The following is a 26278-nucleotide window of genomic DNA, read 5'->3' as shown; positions in this document are numbered from 1 at the left end:
ATGCTGCCAATTCATTTCAGTTAAAACAAAGATATTGCCTCTTCCCTCCCAACCAAAAGAAAAACCTCTGGAAAAAGGTTAATTTTCTGATTCTGAGAGACAGAAAGTAATCTAGAGTCAGAGATCTACCAGACCAACTGCTTCACCTCTGTAAGGACTTGAAAGAGGACTCAGAGAGTCAAACACTTCGAGGGCCTGTTACACGTTGTCAAGGCAACCACAACCCCGAGCTCTCACAATGGGAATCTTCCCAACCAGGTTTTCAGGCAATCACTTGCCCTAAATTCTTTTTGTTTTAGGCTATTCTTTAAATTCTTTTAAAATAAAAACCGTTAAAAATATATCTTTCTATTATCCTGGAACCCTCATTATTTCTTGGAGTTTAATCTTTCCTTTCGAATGTCTAGTCTTCTATGTAAATAAAATTCCGAGGTAGTAAGGGTCTTGAAGCAATAATAATTTTCATTTTGTAATCATACAAATCATGCTGTCTTTGAAAATAAACTCATGCAGGTATGGTCCAAAGGGCGTGTGTTTTGGATGAAAAGAGAGTACTGGTTCCAAACCATGATTATGACATGAGGGTGGGGAAGAAAAGGCTAAACAAAGACCAGCAGAAGTGCAGGCAAACAAACCCACGGAATAAGAAATACTGATAAGACAACCAGTGAAATCTGCAAAATGACTGGTATTCCAGGATTTTATGGTATTATCATTAATTGTTTTAGGTGTGATAATGGAATTGTGAAGAAGGAAGGAAGGAGGGAAGGAAGGAGGGAAGGAAGGAAGGTGAGTCAAGGAGAATGGATGAGAATAAGGGAATGGAAAGAGGACAGTGAAAGGGAAGAAAGACGGGGAGAGAGAGAGAAATAGAAGCAAAGAGATGCAAATAGAAGCAAAGCACCATCTGCACATGGTGGAGATGCCACAAATGCCTCAGCAACCCCCTTAATTTATGTAGGCTGTGCAGCATTGATGGATAAAACTTGGAAAAGCTCGACATCATAAAAGCCTGTCCCAGTAAAAATTCTGATGGAGCCCAGTTCCGATGTGCCTCTTCCACTGCTCCAGGATAACCACACTACACATCCACGTTAGCCCGCTCAGCCTTTGGGGAACGTGGTGGGGGGCACACTGAGTTCGTTTCAATGGATGACTGTCTTGGGGGCAGTAATTCCTATGTTTGCCTGGCCCCAACGGGACTGATGGGCAAAGCCATCAGTCTTATTACTGGGCACCAACATGTAGAGAAGGCAGAATGGAGAAACACGAGAAGGAAATCAAACACAGGAATTTAAAATCCAGTGAAAATGAGTGCAAATAAAATTTCATAAGATCTCCATAGTAAAGAAACTCAGCAGAGTCAACTCTTGATTACTCTAGTAAAGGAGACAAGAAAAGTTAATCCAAACATCATTTATGCCCAGTCCTATGTTCCTGTTTTGTTTTGATTTTACATTGGAGTATGAGTGTTTGGGGATTGCTCAGCAAGCACCATAAACAGCTAATAAAGCCCTGCTCTCGCAGATTCCACAGGCATTACTTTGAATCCTGTCTGGTTTGGATGTTTTTTTCCTTTCGTATACTTGTCTGGTTTTGAAGGGAACTCCTAGGGCACTGCTCCCCACATAATTATCCAGATGACTCCTGATAAAAATCAAGCCCCAGAGTCTATGTCAATCAAAACACAGCCAAGGCCTGGTCCAGAACCAGCTCAGGCACCAGAGCACTGGTGAGATGGTAGAGATCAAAGTCAGAGACACACTTGCCTCAGTGGGCCATACCACAAAACTTAGAAGCTAACTATGTCACTGTCACAAGGAACTCACGGGGGCATCTCCTAGGACCAGTGCATGATCACCAAGGCCATAATCTGAACCCATGAGAGCAGAATGCAGGGTCACACCCTTTCCAGAAAGGCTGCCAATTATTCCACAAAGGAAGTGCTCCACAAAAAAACATGTCTGATCTCTCTCACTGCACAGTTTGGAATTTTATCTCCTCTTCACTCTTCCCTTAGTAGATGTTCAACTATTCAAATTCAGCTTTCAGTTTCTTACTTTCCAAATCGAGATGATACAAGCTATTTGCGGAATAATATCTGAAAAAGTGAAACACAGTGCTGAGCTAAAAGACATCATTTGATTATCATTCTGGCTCACCATTAATTCAAGAAATGTATACTTTTTTCCTTTTAATTCAGAGAATTAAGCATTTTCTGTAAGAAAGATGAAAATGCAGCTCCCGAGCTGGACCATTCCTACAGGGATTCCCATCCAGGCAGACAGGAAGAATGAGTCCATGACCTACGTTTTCAAGTTAGCTTTCTCCACCTGGGGGAGGAAGATAACATTTCTGAGCCATCGTATTTTTTAAATATTCTGTTAACTGTCAGATACCCATCTGCTTAATTATCCAGTTTTTATGGGACTTTAGGATTGTTATTTGCAAAGGGTACAGATCTGCCTTGTCAATTAAATAAACTATTCCTGTACCTCCTCACTCTGCTGCTCTATATGACCAATCAGATTGTAAAGGTTTCCTTAAAAAGCACTGGTGGATTTCTGGGGAAAATGGCGTCAAGAACACATGTATCTAAACTTGTTTCCATTACTCCCATTAAAATGACCAAGAGAGGGCTTCCCTGGTGGCGCAGTGGTTGAGAGTCCGCCTGCCGATGCAGGGGACGTGGGTTCGTGGCCGGGTCCGGGAAGATCCCACATGCCGCGGAGCGGCTGCGCCCGTGAGCCATGGCCGCTGAGCCTGCGCGTCCGGAGCCTGTTGCTCCGTGGCGGGAGAGGCCACAAGAGTAAGAGGCCCGCGTACCGCAAAAAAAAAAAAAAAAGACCAAGAGAATATAAAGATGGGGGCCGAGGGGACTGCACCAATACAGGAAATAACAGAGATGCCACTGACATGCCAGAAATGACAAGGAATTTTGGCAGATGGGACTAGGTTGAAGAAAAATACCGTAAGTCAAATAGCATCTCCCCCTCTTAAGGACAGACTGGGTTCTTGAGAAGCAGGGCTCTGGCACCCCTTACTTGAAACGGCAAATCCAGAGGGGAGAGTGGGCTACAGAGCAGGTAAAAACCCCACCAACTGGACACGCCTGTCTGTGGTGCCTCAGAAACATTTGAAGCAGTCAGGGTGTCATAGGGGCATCTGTGATACCACAACTCACACCCAGGTAAAGATCAGAGCAAAGAGAAAGATGCCCCAGAAGCTATGGGTTCCCTGAACCCGGACAGAAATGAATGAGGCAGAGAGTATGACAGAGCTTCCACTCTGCTCCCCTCATGCTGATGGATCCCTAAACTGATACACTAGTCCACTTCACTCAGGAAATGGGGGAAAAATCCACAAGGTGTCTATGAAAAGCTTCTGAAACAAACAAGGAGAGCACAGCATTTCAAACTTGTAAAAAGATTTATTACAAGAAGCAAAAATAATTTTTCAAGAGCATCACCTTGTACTCTCAAGAAAATTTTTGAACATACACAGTCTATGAAATGAGATAAGATAGCAAAATAAGAAGAAAAAAAAAGCAGTTGGCCAAGAGGCTTGAGAAAGAAAATGGGAACTGAATGAGATAAGGAACACTAAGAATCAATCTAAAAATACAACAGCATCACTATCTGCATTAGAAACCATATAAAGCAGCCCTGGTTCAATAGAAACTGAATCAGTGATGTGGAAAGCAAACATGAGTTCTCCCAAAAGGTAGAGAAGAACAAAGGGACCAAAATCATGAGAAAGATGGTGAAAACAATGGAGGACAGTGAATAGAGCAAACACTCTAAGTCAGTGTTCTTGAGAAAGAGAGTCTAGAAAACCAACAGGAGGAAATACCTACACTGCAGATCAAAAGTGGTCACCAAGCACCAGGCAAAATTAAAATGAAAGGATGGACACTGAGCTACACTTTGATGAAAATTTTAAATGGAAAAGGCAGAGACAGGAGTCCGACAAGCATCAAAACGAGGGTAGAAAGATCACTGTACTACAAAGAGATGATCTGGGCTGGCCTCAGACTTCTCCATCAGAGGTCAATGGGCCAGATGGTGGTCATTCCATAAATCTACACATGTGATTAGATTGTACAGAACTACTACTACTACTCCTACACACACACACACACACACACACACACACACTGTGTGTACATATAAAAACTGGTGAAATCTGAATAAAATTTGTACTCTAGTTAATAGTAGTGTGCCAATGTTAATTTCCTGGTTTTGATATTATATTGTAGTTGTATAAAATGTTATCATTGGCAGAAACTGGGTGAAGGGTCCATAGGATCTGTCTATACTATCTTGGCAACTTCCTGTAAGTCTATAATTTGTATTTTTTTTAAGACAGTAAATCAAGGATCAAGGTCTACTGAAGAGATTTGAAAGAAAAAAGAATTCCATACCCCAGTAAGTTGCTGGTCATAGGTGAAAGCAATGAAAAGTCATTCTCCATTATGAAAATAACATGTAATATCGGAAGATTCAAAGCAAGAGCTAAAATATCTGAACATTTTCTTTCATGAAGCTAAATTGTGAAAATGGGCAATCATGCTCTACAAGATCATGCTCTATAAGGTCTATGATGAGCACTGAAACTAGTTAAGAAGCATTCAGTTAAAGTAATTTGCTATGAAAATGATTCTAAAACCAAAAGCAAATATCTATGTTTAAGGAATGATACATGATAAGAAAAATTTCAATAAGAAGAAATTAGGGGGCTTCCCTGGGGGGCACAGTAGTTGAGAATCTGCCTGCCAATGCAGGGGACACGGGTTCATGCCCCGGTCTGGGAAGATGCTGCGGAGCAACTAGGCCCGTGCACCACAACTACTGAGCCTGCGCGTTTGGAGCCTGTGCTCCGCAACAAGAGAGGCTGCGATAGTGAGAGGCCCGCGCACCGCGATGAAGAGTGGCCCCTGCTTGCCGCAACTAGAGAAAGCACTCGCACAGAAATGAAGACCCAACACAGCCAAAAATAAATTAATTAATTAATTAATTTTAAAAAAAAGAAGAAGAAGAAATTAGGCCTAAAATCTCAGAACATACCCAAAAAAACCTCTGGAAAATAGATTTAGAAAGTGGAAAGTGTGGGACTTCCCTGGTAGCACAGTGGTTAAGAATCCACCTGCCAATGCAAGGGACACGGGTTCGGTCCCTGGTCCAGGAAGATCCCACATGCCGCAGAGCAACTAAGTCCACGTGCCACAACTACCGAGCCTGCGCTCTAGAGCCCACGAGCCACAACTACTGAGCCCACGTGCTGCAACTACTGAAGCCCATGCACCTAGAGCCCATTCTCCGCAACAAGAGAAACCACCACAATGAGAAGCCCACTCACCGCAGCAAAGAGTAGCCCCTGCTCGCTGCAACTAGAGAAAGCCTGCGTGCAGCAATGAAGACCCAACGCTGCCAGCTAATCTCCTTATCTTATTGACACATGGGAGGCAAAAACATATGTTCTGTTTTATTTTTTATGTTGATACTAAACACATGGTTTAAGACCCTTACAGCTATCTTTTAGCACAATAAAGAATTGCTATACTAGTTATAAAAATAAATACAAATAGCTTACACTTCCCTGTTACAGACAAAGATTTTAGATTAGCTAAAAGGTTCCCCCATATGCTTTGTCCATCTTTCAATTTTTTTAAATTAATTGTATCCACAAGTGATGCACCAAAAGAATTCAACAAATAAAGGATAAAATTGTTTTCAAATGGGCAAAATATATCAAGGAAACAGAAACACAAGATAGTAGGGATGGCACTGTCAGTATCAGACAATAAGAAGAAACTTCTGTTACCTGGTATTAGAGCCAATTATAAAGCAACTGTAACTAAAAATAGCTTAGCAATGACATAGTAATAAATGGATCAAATGAACAGAAACAGAACTTAGTGTATAATAACAGTGTAAAAGAAGATGGTTATAATAAAGTTAGCCTTTTAAATCAATGAGGAAAAGAATGTTTGAAAATCAAAGAAACAATTGGTTATTCAGAAAAAGGAGGAATTCCTTATCTTATATCATATACTAAAATAATTCCAGTTGAGTTAAATGCAAAAATTAAACAAAAGATTGAGAATAAAAATGTATTTATCTGAAAGGCCTTTCCAAGTACATATTTGTGTGCTAACAATAATCCCACTACAAACAAAATGCAAGGCAAATGATAAATTGAGGGAAAATATTTGTAACAAAATGAAAATCATTAAGAAAAGGACAAACACCCTCTAACTATATGGGCAAAAGACATGATTAGATTATTCACACACACACTCCCTCCCCAAATTCAAACATTCATTAAAAGCACGGGAAAAACTCATCACTAATAACAAAAGAAGTACAGGTGAAAACAACTATATAATAACTTGGGAGTGTAAATATGTATAACCTTTATGGAGGATAATTTGGCAATAGCAAAGTAACATAAGCAAATTATACCTTTAAGTATCTTTAAATTCAAGTACTGTAAGCTTTAAACTTGCTCATGGTTTTTTGAGAAGTCATATTAAGGAAATAAAATATGTGTACTAAAGTATCTGCTCCAAGTGCGGGGGATGAGCACAGCAGTCATAAAGTGGCCAGTGGATTAGCCCAGCCCTGCCACTTGGGTGACCAGCAATAAAACGATGTCAATAAAATCACCCACATTTTAGAGCTTTCTAGAGATCTGAAGAGAGAATTATGGGTGCCTGGCCCATGGGAATTGTTCAGTAACTATTAGACACTGATAGAAGGGGTGGTGATATTTATCTACAATCCTGCACTAACAGGTTCAAAATCCCTTATCTGAAATGCTTGTGGTCCAACCGTGGTGCTTCAGAACTAAGACCTTTTGGATATGAAAAGGTAACAGTATATTTACCTAACTAGGTCTGGGAGAGCACCTAGTAATCAATTACATCACTATTCCTAGAGTAAAATATATGAATATTCATTCTAAGTGAGATAAACATCAGTTCAGGTCAGGTTTTGCAGGCAAATGAGTTATGGAAAAACTTTTCGCTTTTACAGCTTTCTGGACTTCAGATTTTTACAAGAGTGATTGAGAACCTATATTTATAACAGAGGAACATTAGAATCTATCTAAACATAAGATAATAAGGGGTAGGTTACATAAATCATGATACATTCATAAGATGGAAAACTACACAGCTATAAAAAGTCACTTTTTCCAAAGAATATTTAATAAACTGGGAAAATGTTCATGAATAGCAGGTAAAAAAAAGCAAAATAAAAAACACAAATTATGAATTCTATTTTGCAAAAGTAAATTATATAATATTCCAGAATAAAAGACTACAAGGAACCATACAAGGACGTTAAATTAACCACATTGTGGTTAACCACATTATGTTCTTCCTTATACTTTTCTGCATATTCCAATCTTCTATGATAATCAGGAAAACAATGCATTAATTTTTGAACTATTTATGGTTGCTGTTCCTGCGTAGGACTAGGCTAGTTCTCATCCTAGAGGGTTAACAAGCCCATCTCTACTCTCAAGGAATTTACCAACGCATCTCTGGAGAGCTGAGGGCATTACTCAGTTCTCTCCACATTAGAATGCAGTTCATTCTTCATCAGCACTTCCCCACTGGCTCCTCAGGACAACTTGACTCAGGCACCAGGACTTTTTCACACCTCTACCATATGAAACCCTGGTGACCTTGCAAGTTAGTGATAAAAATGGCATCAGTGCTACAACAAGAACTTGATTCAACCCATGACGTTATCTAAAGAAGCTAAAAAAGAAAAAAAGAAAAAAGCAGGGACTGTTTAAACGTGTCTGATTTTCACTTTTTTACTGTACTCATCAAATCGCAATCATTTAAGAAATTATGGGGGAGGAGGAGAAGGTGATTGCATTTGGGTTTGTTCCAGGTGCTTCGCGTGAGTAAAAGGATATGATCTTGAACCTGACAGACCCAGCAATGAAAAGCATTTTGTGGAGTTAGTGGGATGCTAAGAGAGATCACGACATTGGTTCGTGGAGAGGACAAGCAAGAGTTCATCTTACCTAACAGACCACTCATCAATGTCTAAGGGGTGGTCTTTGGCCAGAGCTTTAAAGGGCTCAGCCGTATTTAGTGTGGGTGTTCCTAACACCCAGGTGGTCTTCACTGAACTCCACCCAGGTCTGGAATTCTCCAGTGGTTTAATACACAGTTTGAAAACATTTTATACCAAAAGGCTTTTTGTTATAAGCCTCAATTCCAAACATGGAACAAAAGAGATAAATGATCCATCAGCCTACACCTAATCACCTAAAGGGACCACATGGGTTGACATTTAATCACTTTTACATAGATTCCAATAGTCTTTTTAAACTATTGCTGAGAACACGAGAAATCCTTGTGCAAAGCTCTTGCCACACATAAATAATAGCCAACTGTGAAGTTAAATAAGAAGTTAACTCTCTTAGCTTAATCCCACAGAAAATTACTTGTTTGCAGGCAAATTATCCACTGGGGATACTTTTTTATTTGTGGAGTGCTAATCCTTCCCTCCTGCTTTCTGCCACCCTTCTTTTCCTCCTTCCTCCCAACCTGAAGAGAAGGAAGATAAAGTAAATGTGCACAATCCCCCATTCAATCAGGACCTTGGTTAAAATAAAGACCTTCCAGGAAAAAGGTGACTTACTCTATCCCAGCTGAAACACAGGCCCAGTCGATCAAGTTGTTTCCTCATGTGTCTAATATTACTGCGAAACAAAGGGAAAAGAGTTTGGATTTTAGAAACAGGAAAAGCCATAAACAAACTACACTTTGAGAATGTGAAAAGGAAACTGGAAAAGTCTAGATTATTCCAAAGGGCTTTAAGTGTTGTTTCGCCCTGGCGAAGAAATTAATTACTAAGAATCCGTGAAAATATCTGCCTAGTAGAAGACATCTATTCTTTGGACCCTTGCAAAAGCCACTAAAAACCATGATAGTCTTTGGTCCTAGGGACTAACCCTTTCCCAGGCCATTCAGGAAGGCAACCCTTCTGATTTGTGCACTCCTGGCCCATCCATATGCCTGTATTCTGCACAAATTTAAGCCAAGCATTTACAAATTTAAAAGCGACTGAAAAGAAAAATCTTAACATACAAATTGCGGGAATCCAGGAGGAGCCATACAGTGCTTTGTCAATCAAAACCTAAAACCGAAAACTCTCCAACAATTGGAAAAGAGGAGAGAAGTAAATTAATCAACTTTAATATAATATGAAATATTATTTACTTTTTTCTATTTAAATTTTTTAAATTAAAAAAAATTTTAACTTTTTATTGAAATATAGTTAATTTACAGTGCTGTGTTAGTTTCAGATATATAGTAAAGTGATTCAGTTATACATATATACATATAAATATATTTTTCAGATTATTTTCCATTATAGGTTATTACAAGACAGAGTATAGTTCCCTGTGCTATACAATAGGTCCTTGTTGTTCGTCTATTTTATATACAGTAATATGTATATGTTAATCCCAAACTCCTAATTTATTTCCCCCTGCCCCTCCCCACTATCCCCTTTGGTAACCATAAATTTGTTTTCTATGTCTGTGAGTCTATTTCTGTTTTGTAAGTTCATTTGTATCATTTTTTTAGATTCTACATGTAAGTGATATCATACGATATTTGTCTTCCTCTGTCTGACTTCAGTTAATATGATGATCTCTAGGTCCTCTTTTTTCTTTTTAAAGAAAAAGGACTAATTAATTTCTACTGTGTCCCCTTTCAGTACAAGCAGACTGAAAATATGGAAAACCATGAAGAAGTTCTCTAGGTGATCTCTGATTAGCTAACAATAGCTTATTTTAATTCCAAGCCTCGTGTTAAGCATTTTGCAGAAAAGTGCTTGCAACAGACTGAACGTTTGTGTCTCCCTCAAATTGTTATGTTAAAATCTAATCTCCAACGTAATGGTATTTTGAGGTAACCAAAGGTACTATGAGAGGTAACTGGATTAGTGCCTTTATAAAAGAGACTCCAGAGAGCAACCTTGCCCCTTCTACCATGTCAAGACACAGAGAGAAGACAGCTGTCTATGATCCAAGAAGCAGGTCCTCACCAGACACCAAATCTGCAAGTGCCTTGATCTCGGACTTCCCAGCCTATAGAACTGAGAGAAATACATTTCTGTTGTTTATAAGCCACCCAGACTATGGTATTTTTGTTATAGCAGCTGACTAAGACAGTGCTTAATCTTTATCCATTCATAAGAGGTAGGAACTATGACTATCCCTCCTTTACAGATAAATAAACTGAGGCGGAGAGAGGTTAAGTAATTTGCTCAAGGTGAATGGCTAGGAAGAAGGAAAGGCAGGATTTGTACCTATGTGGCCTGATTCAGGGGCCATCTTCTTTACTGCTATGCTCTAGTTGGAGGAGCATACTACTCCTCCTTGGAGGAGTTGGCAAACTTTCTGTAAAGGACCAGATGGTAAATGTTTTCAGCTCTGTGAGCCATATGGTCTCTGTCACAACTACTCAGTTCTGCCATTGTATCATGAAAGCAGCCATGACCAATATATAAACAAATGGGTGTGGCTTGTGTTCCAATAAAACTTTATTTACAAAATCAGGCAGGGCCAAATTTGGCCCATGGAATTTGCCAATCCCTAGCCTAGCTTACATCAAACTTATACCATATTTGACCCATTTTATTTAAATCATTATTTCCTCCTTTTTTCATCACTCCCGTTACTCTAGAATTAACCATAATTGGAAAAGTGGAAACTAGGGATTAGGAAGAAAAAAGACAAATAGATGGTGCAGAAGATATTTCTTTTTACAATGTAGCCTTGGGCAAGATAAAGCAAAGGGAGGTGAAAGACAATGGGGATAGACTTTGAACCGGGTAGGGTGAGGAAAGGCTTTGTGAAAGGGGCTGGAGTGAGCCCAGAACATTCTGCTGGGTTCTGGTATAAGGCCCTCAAGGCTTTATCAGGAGGGAGAGGGATGGGCACTGCTGGCCCACAAGTACATGGAAGCCTGAGGCACAGTGGGTACTGAGAGTATATCCTCCTTGGAGAAAGCCACACCCAGAATAAATTGGCCATATATTTCCTCGCTGAATATCTAAGTTCCTCTTCCTTCAGAATGGTGAAGGCAAAAAATTAACAGAATCTGCAGAGAAAATTATAATGTGGAATTTGTATATGGCTCAAACTACAGTCACGAAGATGAAGAGCACTGTAGAAATTTAACAAATGTCACCCTTTCCTTCTCCTTTTTCCTTCCAAACGCAAATACTCAAAGGAAGAATAACTAAATAACAAAGCATCAAAATGAACACATGAATGATATCCAAACCCTCTTTGTTATTTCTTAGATAAGAATACAGTGTGTAAAAAGGCAAACACCAAATACAGACAATACTGTTTATTGCTCGGCAGACTGCAATGTTTTGTTTGCTTTACTTTCTATTTCTTGTGCACAGGTTAAAAAAATTGTTTAAGGGTTCTGTATACAAGTGCTTGAATATGCCTGTAAACACATACCTCTGTGTCCAACTTTCTGGATGTAGATTCCTCTCGATCGCAGCATTTTCGGCAGGCAATCCAAATGCATCCCATCCCATGGGATTGATAACCTAGCACCCAGAAAGGAAACATCAGCCGTGGCAGATTGCTAAAATCTTTATCAGTATTCTCTTCTGGGCAATGAGCAGGCATTCTCTCTTTCTAACACATCTTATCCCTTTCCTGGATGATTTCAAACTATGCTTTTGAAAGCCAGCTGGCTATCTAAGACGTAAGCACAGAAGAGAATTTAGAAGGTTATACACCAAGGTGCCAATAGCAGTTATCTCTGAGTAGGTATTTTCGTGACTATTTTTTACTTTCTTCTTCTTCTTGTCTGTATTGTGTGTAATGAACCCAAAGCGTTTTTCTGACATTATAAAAAGTTTCTTTTAATTTCAAAAATAGGTATATATAAAAATATATATAGGCATTCAAAATGCTCACCTCGTGTTAGATTTTCCAGTTAAGGAGTTGTGCTGTCCAATAGGGTAGCCCCTAGCCACATGTGGTTATATAAATTTAAACTTAAATTAGTTAAAATTAATTAAAATTTAAAATTCAGTTCCTCAGTCACACTAGCCACTTTTGAAGTGTACAATAAGCCACTCTGAATCACCTCCTATAAGATATTTCCATTTTCCAAAGAACAGGGGATCCTAAGATCTCAGAGCTCGAAGAAGCTTTTGAAACATATCCTCCATCCCCACTCCTTTATTTGACAGTCCAAGCAACGATGGACCAACAAGAGTAAGCAGCCCAGCTAGGTCACACCAGAAGCAATTACTTCAGACCAGGATAGGCACTCATTTCTGCAAATGGATGACCAGTCACAGCTCAGCTGGCAGCTTCAATAGGAAGTTCTCTCAACCTAACTTACATGCCATGAATGGGAATAATGGCTTGAAACACAAGCTGTGGCATCAAGGGACAGACTCAGAAGGCTGGGCTCTCTACCCACCCCCAGGCAGGACACCTGCTTTGAAAACTCAGACTCCTACCCTTCTCTAATGCTGATTTTCAGCCACAAAGCCATAACCGCAGCTTCTCCCAGAGCCATATTTCTGAAGCTTGCCTGTGGGTGAGGATGGCCTGAGAAGGCTCCAGTATTTCTAGAAAACAGCCCTTTACAGCTGGCCTTCTTACTTCCTATCAAGCTCCTGATCTGTCAACTGCCACAAGCTGAGTTTGTTTGTTTGTTTGTGTTTGTTTGTAATCATGCAGAGAACCTGAGCTTCTGTTCACATACATCTTGGATAGTGATGGACACTCAGACACACTTACTGGCACTACCTTATCACCCGCCCATATCATGATGGGACATTTTCCACTAAAGAAACAGGTCTCATTTTCTTTTATAAATAACTTTTTCCCCTGATTATTGAAATAATGCATGTTCACTACAAATAGTCTTGATACACAGAGAAAAATATTCAGAAGAAAATAAAATACCCTTAATTCTACCATATAGCCATACATAACTGTTATTTGGTAAATTTATATCCAATTTTTAACAATTGGGATCATATTATTTCTGTGTGTTGTTTTTTTTTCATTGTGCACCTAGAGTTTTCTTCCATCTTTCTGTCTTGTTCAAAGACTCTCTGAGATGCAAATGAGTATCACCCATGGCCACCTCTGCCTCAGGTCCATAAGCACCTACAATTTAGTGTCCCGAACTGGGTTCACACTCGAATCCCAGTGCCCAGATCCGTTCTCTCCCTAGTCCCTCTTAGCAGGTGGCAGTAAGAGAACAGGCATGGCCCTCCCAGTGGCAGAAGCCACTTGCCTTACATCGTCCTTCCATTCTGCACATTATTATTTTTTAATTAGGTTTTAGTTCTGATGGAACAATTCCATCTCAAGAATGAAGACCATGCATCTAAAATCAGAGCTGCTCTAACTCCTTTGGCTAGTGAGTGGGAAATGCAATAAAGGCTCGCTCCTCAGGAGGCTGTGTGGTTTGGGGGGAAATGTCCTAACCCAAACCTGCCATTTACTGGCAGTGGGACCTGAGGCACATCACTTACCCTGAGTCCCAACTATCAACTGTGACTGAAAGCAGCCACCCAAATCGTTGAGAATTACACACTAAGATGTATGTGGTGCACCCAGCACAGTCCAGGCACCCAGTAAATGGCAGGGCTGGCTGCAGTGGCAGCTGCCGTTGTCTGTTTGATCTTCAGCACCTCAGAACATCGCACATCACCGATTCCCTCGTCAGGACCTCAGCCCATGTCTCTTTAGCCACATTCATTATGGTGGTTCTGTGACAACAGACAGGGAGACCCCTCGACCTCACACACATCCTCATCCATGTACAATCCTAAGGGTGTGTTACTTATGATAAAAGCCTCTGTAGCAGGTTAGTGCCAGGTATTGGAAGTTCTTAACCAAACCGAACAGACCATGAGGCTCAAAGGGCCAGCCGTTTGGCCTTCTTTTCCATGAAAGGGGCGCATCAGTTCTGCTTTCGCGCATAATTAGTGGCTCAGATCAGGTGCTTCATTTGAAAGTAGCCCAGCTGTTCTTGCCATGGCTGACTGGAGCAGGGGTAGTCCATGAGCAGAAGCAGCCATCTGTGTGCTGGGTAGGAAGGGTCCTGCCCAGGAGATTTTGCTATATCAGGGGTGGTGGTAGGTCTGATCCACTTAGGTCTGCTTTCTGTACGGGATACAGACTTGGTGAACAACAGTGCTGTGGATCTCTCCAGTTTGCTGCTGCTCCAGTCTGGTTTGCAACATCCTCTGCCGTGCTTCCCAGTCCTGGAAATCTGGGAAGAGTGGAATGCCCTGGCCTGCCAGCCTAAGATAACATGACTCCCGGGGAATTTCCTCACAGTCCAGTGGTTAGGACGCCGCGCTCTCACTGCCAAGAGCCCGGATTCAATCCATGGTCAGGGAACTAAGATCCTGCAAGCCATGCGGCACAGCCAAAAAAAAAAAATGACATGACTCCCAAGCTATCACATTCAATCCCTGCATCCACGCTCCTGAGGTCAGACGGAATAGGCTCCTCTTCTTTTTCCTTAATTGGATGTTTCTCAAATTACGAGCATAACACAAGCTTATTTTAACAAGTGAAATGACACAATACATGATATATAAAGGCAAAGCTGATCATCTCCCCCAGCCCCAACTCCTATTCTCAACTCCTTGATGTAACCAACAATATCAGCCTTTGTATCCTTCCACACCTTTCTCTTCACTCAAACAAAGATACACATACATATATATATATATATAGGAGGTGGATGGTTTGTTTTTATGGAAATAGAACCTGTCATACACTATTTTATGACCTTTTTTTCATTTAACGTATCATGGACATCTGTACAAAATATGTAAGTACGTGTGTGTGTGTATACATGTCTTTTAAAAAGATTCTAACATTCCCTAGGAATATCTAGTCTATGTAGTTTCAGGAAGTTGTCAAAACATAACCCAATCCAGTTGATCTTTCAGACCTGAGGTCTCTTTTCCTCTTGCTAAATGTGTCCTACCCAAAGTGTTTCATCTTTCCAAACAGCACCCTCCCCTTCTGGCAAAATGCTCCTCCTCCTACTTCATATGGTCCTGCTGCAGGCGGCGAATCACAAAACCCACCCCTCTGGCCACAGAGGGAGCACCTGGTGGAGATGTCTAAGAAAATACTGCTGGCATGTGGACAGATGCAGAAATGGGAAGCAGAGACTAGGGATACTGATGTGCTCCCAGGACGCGGGCCTAATTCCTAGTGGGCCCCATTCCTACAACATTTCCTTTGGTTCTGTGAGTTACACCAGGATTTGTAAAAACACACAAAACCTCCTTTTTTGCTTAAACTGGTCTGAGTTGGGTTTCAGTCCCTGGTAGCCAAGAATCCTGACTAAAACTCTCACCCTTTAGAATACAGCTTTCTCTTGAGTACTGCTTAACCCATAGATGAAAAACATTTCCTGCACATATTTTTCTTTTTCTTTTTAATTTTCAACAGCTAAAAATAATAATAATCCCATGTTGGGGATTTGTGCTTGATTAGTAGAAAGTTCTGAAATACTTCCATGGATAACACTAGAGTACAGCTTCCAGCGATGCTTTAATTCTCCTAGGGCTACTTCGCTGGCAGAATAATGTAACTGTTGTATAACCATGTTCCACAAGAAAGGGGAAAACTTAATTACCACTTGGTTTCTTCATTGGAACTGCCAAAATGGCACCAGTTCAATGTTTCTGCCTATTAACATTGTTAGGTTACCATCCATGTTTTTAAATATAAAGTCAATACAGAGACAGTCAAAAAATCAGTCTGGATTTATGTAATATACTTATTCACTTCTATTTTTGTTTTCAGATGAAATTAACATGAAAATATATTCTTAGTTCACATGTTACCCCAAGCTGTCTATGAAAATATAGTTAGGGAAGGAAGAGTCAAGAGGGTGGTGTGGGAAGACGCAGAGTTAGCGCCTCCCCATAACTAGGGCACCTGCCTGCTGCTGGTGGGGGACTCTGATGCCCAAGGAGACAGGAGGAACCCCAAAGTGAACTGGTAGGACGTAGTGGGGCTGAGGGCAGAGAAGAAGTGGAGGTCAGACAGGATTGACGCCCCTGAGGCTGGTGAGATCAGGAGAGGCAGGCAGGAGGGACTCTCTGGGAAGCGTGGGAGAGGAGCAGAGCGGGATCGCCTGGCCCACTTGGGCAGGGGAGCCTGCTGAGCTCCCAAGCCGGTACCTGCCCTCCAAACCCCACTCCAGGCTGCGTCGGTCCTTGGGGGCATAGGAGGGAGGCTAGGGAGATCAGTAGAGGCACGCAGGAGGGGCCCTCCCAGACCAGAGGAGAGGAGAAGAGGGCGTTTGCCCCACCCACTCAGTCCAGGAAGCCTGTTGGGCTCCCAGGTGAGGTCCCCTACCATCTGAGACCAGAGGTGGGGGGCACACCTGGGTCCCTTCTGTTCCTTGAGCCTAAGCTCCACCCCCCCCACAGCCCCCAGGGCCTTTCCCAGCCCCACGGATCCTGAGCATTGGCCCCACCCACTACCCAAACCTTGCCTTTGCTTAGGCCCTGCCCTCCACAGCAAAGGCCTTCCCCGTCCCCACTTTTTTTTTCTTTTCCCTCCTCCACTTTTTTTACTGTTGTGGTACTGATGTACCTTCAAGTTGTTGATGCATCTATAACTTTATTTTTATATTCTTCCTAACATATCTGTTAGTTTCCTAGGCTAATTTTATTTTTTACTTTGTTATTGTTCTTTTTCTTCATTTTATTTATTTGTTTTTGCCACCCCAGGCAGCTTGTGGGAACTTAGTTCACGAGCCTGGGGTTGGGTTGAAGATCCTGTGGTGGGAGGTCCGAGTCTGAACCACTGGACTAACAGAGAACCTCAGACACCACGGAATATTCATCCAAGTGAGGTCTCATGGAGTTCCTCATCTCAGCACCAAGACCCAGCTCTACCCAATAGCCTACAAACTCCAGGGCTGGAAGCCCAGGCCAAACAACCAGTAAGACAGGAACACAATCCCACTCATAAAAAAAAAAAAAAAAAAAAAAAATTAGATGGCAAAAAAATATGTCACAGATGAAGGAGCAAGGTAAAAACCTACAAGACCAAATAAATGAAGAGGAAATAGGCAATCTACCTGAAAAAGAATTCAGAGTAATGATAGTAAAGATGATCCAGAATCTCGGAAATAGAATGGAGGCAAGGACTGAGAAAATACAAGAAATGTTTAACAAAGATCTAGAAGAACTAAGGAATAAACAAACAAAGATGAACAACACAATAACAGAAATGGAAAATACACTAGAAGGAATCAAAAACAGAATAACTCAAACAGAACAAATAAGTGAGCTGGAGAACAAAATGGTGAAAATAAGATCAGAATAAAGAAAAAAGAATGAAAAGAATTGAAGACAATCTCAGAGACCTCTGGGACAACACTAAAAACACCAACATTCAAATTATAGGGTTCCCAGAAGAAGAAGAGAAAAAGAAAGGGTCTGAGAAAATATTTGAAGAGATTATAGTTGAAAACTTCCCTAACATGGGAAAGGAAATAGTCACCCAAGTCCAGAAAGCACAGAGAGTCCCATACAGGATAAACCCTAGGAAAAACACACCAAGACACATATTAATCAAACTAACAAAAATTAAATTCAAAGATAAAATATTAAAAGCAGCAAGGGAGGGCTTCCCTGGTGGCACAGTGGTTGGGAGTCCGCCTGCCAATGCAGGGGACACGGGTTCGTGCCCCGGTCCGGGAAGATCCCACAGGCCACGGAGCGGCTGGGCCCGTGAGCCATGGCCGCCGAGCCTGTGCGTCTGGAGCCTGTGCTTCGCAATGGGAGAGGCCACAACAGTGAGTAGGCCCGCGTACTGCCAAAAAAAAAAAAAAAAAAGCAGCAAGGGAAAAACAAAAAACAACATTACAAAGTAATCCCCATAAGGTTATCAGCTGATTTTCAGCGGAAGCTCTGCTGGCCATAAAGGAGTGGCAGGATATACTTAAAGTGATGAAAGAGAAAAACCTACAACCAAGATTACTCTACCCAGCAAGGCTCTCATTCAGATTCGATGGAGAAATCAAAAGCTTTTCAGACAAGCAAAAGCTAAGAGAATTCAGCACCACCAAACCAGCTCTACAACAAATGCTAAAGAAACTACTCTAAGCGGGAAACACAAGAGAAGAAAAAGACCTATAAAAACAAACCCAGAACAATTAAGAAAATGGTCATAGGGACATACACATCAATAATTACCTTAAACGTGAATGGATTAAATGCTCCAACCAAAAGACATAGACTGGCTGAATGGATACAAAAACAAGACCCATATATATGCTGTCTACAAGAGACCCACTTCAGACCTAGGGACACATACAGACTGAAAGTGAGGGGATGGAAAAAGATATTCCATGCAAATGGAAATCAAAAGAAAGCTGAAGTAGCAATACTCATATCAGATAAAATAGGGTTTAAAATAAAGAATGTTACAAGAGACAAGGAAGGACACTACATAATGATCAAGGGATCAATCTAAGGAGAAGATATAACAATTATAAATATATATGCACCCACATAAGGGTACCACAATACATAAGGCAACTGCTAACAGCTATAAAAGAGGAAATCGACAGTAACACAATAATAGTGGAGGACTTTAACACCTCACTTACACCAATGGACAGATCATCCAAACAGAAAATTAATAAGGAAACAGAAGCTTTAAATGACACAATAGACTAGATAGATTTAATTGATATTTATAGGACATTCCATCCAAAAACAGCAGTTTACACTTTCTTCTCAAGTGCACATGGAACATTCTACAGGATAGATCACATCTTGGGTCACAAATCAAGCCTCAGTAAATTTTTAAGAAAATTGAAATCATATCAAGCATCTTTACTGACCACAAGGCTCTGAGATTAGAAATGAATTACAGGGAAAAAAAGGTAAAAAACACAAACACATGGAGGCTAAACAATACGTTACTAAATAACCAAGAGATCACTGAACAAATCAAAGAGGAAATCAAAAAATACCTAGAGACAAATGACAATGAAAACACGATGATCCAAAACCTGTGGGATGCAGCAAAAGCAGTTCTAAGAGGGAAGTTTATAGCTATACAAGCCTACCTCAAGAAACAAGAAGAATCTCAAATAAACAATCTAACCTTACACCTAAAGGAACTAGAGAAAGAAGAACAAACAAAACCCAAAGATAGCAGAAGGAAAGAAATCATAAAGGTCAGAGCAGAAATAAATGAAATAGAAACAAAGAACACAATAGCAAAGATCAATAAAACTAAAAGCTGGTTCTTTGAGAAGATAATCAAAATTGATAAACCATTAGCCAGACTCATCAAGAAAAAGAGGGAGAGGACTCAAATCAATAAAATTAGAAATGGAAAAGGAGAAGTTACAACAGACACCACAGAAATATAAAGCATCCTAAGAGACTACTACAAGCAACTCTATGCCAATAAAATGGACAACCTGGAAGAAATGGACAAATTCTTAGAAAGGTATAACCTCCCAGGACTGAACCAGGAAGAAATAGAAAATATGAACAGACCAATCACAAGTAATGAAACTGAAACTGTGATTAACAGTCTTCTAGCAAACAAAAGTCTGGGACCAGATGGCTTCACAGGTGAATGCTATCAAACATTTAGAGAAGGACTAACAACCACCCTTCTCAAACTCTTCCAAAAAACTGCAGAGGAAGGAATACTCCCACACTCATTCTATGAGGCCACCATTACCCTGATACCAAAACCAGACAAAGATACTACAAAAAATGAAAATTACAGACCAATATCACTGATGAATATAGATGCAAAAATCCTCAACAAAATACTAGCAAACAGAATCCAACAACACATTAAAAGGATCATACACCATGATCAAGTGGGATTTATCCCAGGGATGCAAGGATTCTTCAATATACACAAATCAATCAATGTGATACACCATATTAAGAAATTGAAGAATAAAAACCATATGATCACCTCAATAGATGCAGAAAAAGCTTTCGACAAAATTCAACACCCATTTATGATAAAAACTCTCCAGAAAGTAGGCATGGAGGGAACCTACCTCAACATAATAAAGGCCATATACGACAAACCCACAGCACACATCATTCTCAATGGTGAAAAACGGAAAGCATTTCCTCTAAGATCAGGAACAAGACAAGGATATCCACTCTCACCACTGTTATTCAACATAGTTTTAGAAGTCCTAGCCACAGAAATCAGAGAAGAAAAAGAAATAAAAGGAATACAAATTGGAAAAGAAGTAAAACTGTCATTGTTTGCAGATGACATGGTACTATACATAAAGAATCCTAAAGATGCCACCAGAGAACTACTAGAGCTACTCAATGAATTTGGTAAAGTTGCAGGATACAAAATTAATGCACAGAAATCTCTTGCATTCCTATACACTAATGATGAAAAATCTGAAAGAGAAATTAAGGAAACACTCCCATTTACCACTGCAACAAAAAGAACAAAATAACTAGGAATAAACCTACCTAGGGAGACAAAAGACCTGTATGCAGAAAACTATAAGACACTGATGAAAGAAATTAAAGATGATACCAACAAATGGAGAGATATACCATGTTCTTGGATTGGAAGAATCAACATTGTGAAAATGACTATACCACCCAAAGCAATCTACAGATTCAATCTATCAAATTACCAATGGCATTTTTTACAGAACTAGAACAAAATATCTTAAAATTTGTATGGAGACACAAAAGACCCCAAATGGCCAAAGCAGTCTTGAGGAAAAAAACAGAGCTGGAGGAATCAGACTCCCTGACTTCAGAATATACTACAAAGCTACAGTAATCAAGACAATATGGTACGGGCACAAAAACAGAAATGTTGATCAATGGAACAAGATAGAAAGCACAGAGATAAACCCACACACCTATGGTCAACTAATCTATGACATAGGAGGCAAGGATATACAATGGAGAAAAGACAGTCTCTTCAATAAGTGGTGCTGGGAAAACTGGACAGCTACATGTAAAAGAATGAAATTAGAACACTCCTGACCACCATGCACCAAAATAAACTCAAAATGGATTAGATACCTAAATGTAAGACCAGACACTGTAAAACTTTTAGAGGAAAACATAGGAAGAACACTCTTTGACATAAATCACAGCAAGATCTTTTTTGATCCACCTCCTAGAGTAGTGGAAATAAAAACAAAAATAAACAAATGTGACCTAATGAAACTTCAAAGCTTTTGCACAGCAAAGGAAACCATAAAGACAACGAAAAGACAACCCTCAGAATGGGAGAAAATATTTGCAATGAAACAACTGACAAAGGATTAATCTCCAAAATTTACAAGCAGTTCACGCAGCTCAATGTTAAAAAAACAAACAACCGAATCCAAAAATGGGCAGAAGACCTAAATAGACATTTCTTCAAAGAAGACATACAGATGGCAGAGAAGCACATGAAAAGCTGCTCAACATCACTAATTATTAGAGAAATGCAAATCAAAACTACAGTGAGGTATCACCTGACACCAGTTAGAATGGGCATTATCAGAAAATCTACAAACAGCAAATGCTGGAGAGGGTGTGGAGGAAAGGGAACCCTCTTGCACTGTTGGTGGGAATGTAAATTGATACAGCCACTATGGAGAACAGTATGGAAGTTGTTTAAAAAAACTAAAAATTGAATTACCATATGATCCAGCAATCCCACTACTGGGCATATACCCAGAGAAAACCATAACTGAAAAAGACACATGCACCCCAATGTTCATTGCAGCACTATTTACAATAGCCAGGTCATGGAAGCAACCTAAATGCCTATCGACAGACTAATGGATAAAGAAGATGTGGTAAATATGTACAATGGAATGTTACTCAGCCATAAAAAGGAACGAAATTCGGTCCTTAGTAGAGACGTGGATGGATCTAGAGACTGTCATACAGAGTGAAGTAAGTCAGAAAGAGGAAAACAAATATCGTATATTAACACATATATGTGGAACCTAGAGAAATGGTACAGATGAACTGGTTTGCAGGGCAGAAATTGAGATACAGATGTAGAGAACAAACATATGGACACCATGGGGGGTAAGTGGCGGGGTGGTGGTGGTGCTGGTGTCATGAATTGAGCTGTTGGGATTAACATGTATACACTTATGTGTATAAAACTGATGACTAGGGCTTCCCTGGTGGCGCAGTGGTTGAGAGTCCGTCTGCCGATGCAGGGGACGCGGGTTCGTGCCCCGGTCCGGGAGGATCCCACATGCCGTGGAGCGGCTGGGCCCATGAGCCATGGCAGCTCGGCCTGTGCATCCGGAGCCTGTGCTCCGAAACGGGAGAGGCCACAACAGCGAGAGGCCCGCGTACCGCAAAAAAAAAAAAAAACAAAAAACAAAAAACAAAAAACACCTGATGTCTAATAAGAAAAAGTAATGCAAACCATATATGGTTTTTATACAATTTAAATAAAAACTCTGATTTGTAAAGGAAGATTATACAGCTTTTGAGGACATGGGTTGGAATGCTTTTTAAATGTAATTAACCTAAAATAAGCCAGGCAGAGGAAGACTAATACTGCATAGAATCACTTATATGTGAAATCTTAAAAAAAAAAAAAAAAGTCAAAGGCTAGAAACAGAGCAGAAAAGTGGTTGCCCGGTTCGGGGGTGGGGGAAATAAGGAGAGGTTGGTAATAGGGTACAAAGTTTCAGTTATAAGATGAATAAGGTCTGAGGATGTAATGAAAAACATGGCAACTGTAGTGATAACACTGTATTGTATAATTGAAATTTACTGAAAGAGTAGAACTTAAATGTTCCTTCCTCCCCCCCAAAAAGGATAAATACGTGATGTGATGGATGTGTTGATTAACGAGATGGGTGGAATCCTTTCACAATGTACACATACATCATATCACCAAGATGTACATTTTAAACGTCTTGTAATTTTATGTCAAATATACCTCAATAAAGCTGAAAAAAAAAAATCTTCCAACAAACAAAAGTCCAGGGCCAGATGGCTTCTCAGGCAAATTCTATCAAACAGTTAGAGAGGAGCTAACACCAATCCTTCTCAAACTCTTCCAAAATATTGCAGAGGAAGAAACACTCCCAAATTCATTCTACAAAGCCACCATCAACCTTATACCAAAACCAGAAAAAGATATCACAAAAAAAGACAATTATAGACCAATACCACTGATGAACATAGATGCAAAAATCCTGAACAAAATACTAGCAAACAGAATCCAACAGCACGTTAAAAGGATCATACACCATGATCAAGTGGGATTTATACCAGGGATGCAAGGATTCTTCAATATATGCAAATCAATCAGTGATACACCACATTAACAAATTAAGGAATAAGAATCATATGATCATCTCAATAGATACAGAAAAAGCTTTTGACAAAATTCAACACCCACTTATGATAAAAACTCTCCAGAAAATGAGCATAGAGGGAACCTACCTCAACATAATAAAGGCCATATATGACAAACCCACAGCAAGCATCATACTCAATGGTGAAAACTGAAAGCATTTCCACTAAGATGAGGAAAAAGACAAGGATGTCCACTCTCGCCACTCTTATTCAACATAGTTTTGGAAGTCCTAGCCACAGCAATCAGAGAATAAAAAGAAATAAAAGGAATACAAATTGGAAAAGAAGTAAAACTGTCACTGTTTGTTGATGACATGATACTATACATAGAAAATCCTAAAGATGTCACCAGAAAACTACTAGAACTAATCAGTGAATTTTGTAAGGTTGCAGGATACAAAATTAATGCACAGAAATCTCTGGCATTCCTATAAACCAACAACGAAAAATCAGAAAGAGAAATTAAGGAAACACTCCCATTTACCACTGCAACGAAAAGAATAAAATACCCAGGAATAAACCTGCCTAAGGAGACAAAAGACTTGTACTCAGAAAACTATAAAACACTGATGAAAGAAATCAAAGATGACATACAGCTGGAGAAATATACCATGTTCTTGGATTGGAAGAATCAATATTGTGAAAATGACTATACTACCCAGAGCAATCTACAGAGTGAATGCAATCCCTATCAAACTAGCAATGGCATTCATTTTTCACAGAATTAGAACAAGATATCTTACAATTCGTATGGAAACACAAAAGACCCTGAATAGCCAAAGCAATCTTCAGAACAGAAAACAGAGTTGGAGGAATCAGGCTCCCCAACTTCAAACTATACTACAGAGCTACAGTAATCAAGACAGTACGGAACTGGCACAAAAACAGAAATATAGATCAATGGTACAGGATAGAATGCCCAAAGATAAACCCACGCACATATGGGCATCTAATTTATGACAAAGGAGGCAAGAACATACAATGGAGAAAATACAGCCTCTTCAATAAGTAGTGCTGGGAAAACTGGACAGCTACATGTAAAAGAATGAAATTAGAACACTACCTAACACCATACACAAAAATAAACTCCAAATAGATTAAAGACTTAAATGTAAGGCCAGACACTATAAAACTCTTAGAGGAAAACAGAGGAAAAACACTTTTTGACATAAACCACACCAAGATCTTCTTTGACCCACCCCCTAGAGTAATGGAAATAAAAACAAAAATAAACAAATCAGACTTAATTAAACTTAAAAGCTTTTGCACAGCAAAGGAAACCATAAACAAGACAAAAAGACAACCCTCAAAATGGGAGAAAATATTTGCAAATGAAACAACAGATAAAGGATTAATCTCCAAAATATACCAACAGATCAGGGAGCTCAATATCAAAAAAAACAAACAATCCAGTTAAAAAATGGGCGGAAGACCTAAGTAGACATCACCAAGGAAGATATACAGATGGCCAAGAGGCACATGAAAAGCTGCTCAATATCACTAATTATTAGAGAAATGCAAATCAAAACTACAATGAGGTATCACCTCACGGTGGTCAGAATGACCATTATCAAAAAAGTTAGAAACAATAAATGCTGAAAAAGGTGTGGTGAAAAGGGAACCCTCCTGCACTGTTGGTGAGAATGTAAATTGATATAACCACTATGGAAAACAGTATGAAGGTTCCTTAAAAAACTAAAAATAGCACTACCATATGACTCACAATCCCACTACTGGGCATATACCCTGAGAAAACCATAATTCAAAAAGAGAGATGTACCACAATGTTCACTGCAGCACTATTTACAATAGCCAGGACATGGAAGCAACCTAAATGTCCATCGACAGATGAATGGATAAAGAAGATGTGGCACATATATACAATGGCATATTACTCAGCCATAAAAAGAAATGAAATTGAATTATTTGTAGTGAGGTGGATGGACCTAGAGACTGTCATACAGAGTGAAATAAGTCAGAAAGAGAAAAACAAATACCATATGCTAACACATATATATGGAATCTTAAAAAAAAAATAGTACTGATGAACCTAGCTGCAGGGCAGGAATAAAGAAACAGACATAGAAAATGGACTTGAGGACATGGGGTGGGAGGGCAAAGCTGGGGCAAAGTGAGAGTAGCAGTGCCTGGACATATACACTACCAAATGTAAAACAGTTGGCTGGTGGGAAACAGCAGCGTAGCACAGGGAGACTGGCTCGGTGCTTTGCGATGACCTAGAGGGGTAGGATAGGGAGGATGGGAGGGAGGCTCAAGAGGGAGGGGATACAGGGACACGTGTATGCATATGGCTGAGTCCCTCTGTTGTGCAACAGAAACTAACACAGTATTGTGAAGCAATTATACTCCAATAAAGACCTATTAAGAAAAGAAAGTTAGAAAAATCTTAGAGCTTCTTAATATTTCACAGTCTTACCAAAAATTAACAAAAAACAAATGTCTGCCCTGGAATACAGACTGTGGGGAGTCAGGACAGTTCTTTCCATCATGGGCTGGACCACTGGATTCAATGTCCCTGTGAACCAAGTTTCTACGAAACAGGAAAGGGTCTAATCAATTCTACACCTTGGGTTTCCCAGACATCCAGTGACCAAAGGCAGAACTCACTCTTGTGCCATAAGATGACTCACTACTGTCCAGGAGGAACAAAATAAAGACCTATAACAAGATTACAAAATACCAAAGCCTGTCCCTTTCCCCTGGGCAGCAGATTCTAGTTGCTGGTCAAATTGTTATAGCCTATTTATTTAAAAGACACCGTGTCAGTGCTGTCTTTGCCCACCTCGTTCACCTCTTGGTCTCTTCTACATCAGGGGTCCCCAACCCCTGGG

At 40.0% G+C, this 26278-nt stretch overlaps 1 protein-coding gene across 2 annotated transcripts in view; it reads right to left on the bottom strand.

The window, feature by feature from the left end:
• The window catches only part of LARS2 (leucyl-tRNA synthetase 2, mitochondrial), a 162234-nt gene that overhangs the window by 116354 nt on the left and 19602 nt on the right, over positions 1–26278 (bottom strand). For both annotated transcript variants that reach the window (XM_060022329.1, XM_060022328.1), the window contains exons 4-5: positions 11512–11603; positions 8667–8727 (exon numbers count right to left, since the gene is read on the bottom strand). In XM_060022329.1, the coding sequence (XP_059878312.1) occupies positions 8667–8727; positions 11512–11603 (153 nt within the window). The remainder of the gene's footprint in view (positions 1–8666; positions 8728–11511; positions 11604–26278) is intronic.

This window comes from Delphinus delphis, chromosome 10 (genome assembly GCF_949987515.2).
Source record: "Delphinus delphis chromosome 10, mDelDel1.2, whole genome shotgun sequence".
In the NCBI taxonomy this organism is placed as follows: Eukaryota; Metazoa; Chordata; class Mammalia; order Artiodactyla; family Delphinidae; genus Delphinus; species Delphinus delphis.
This window is presented reverse-complemented; position numbering and strand designations above follow the sequence as displayed.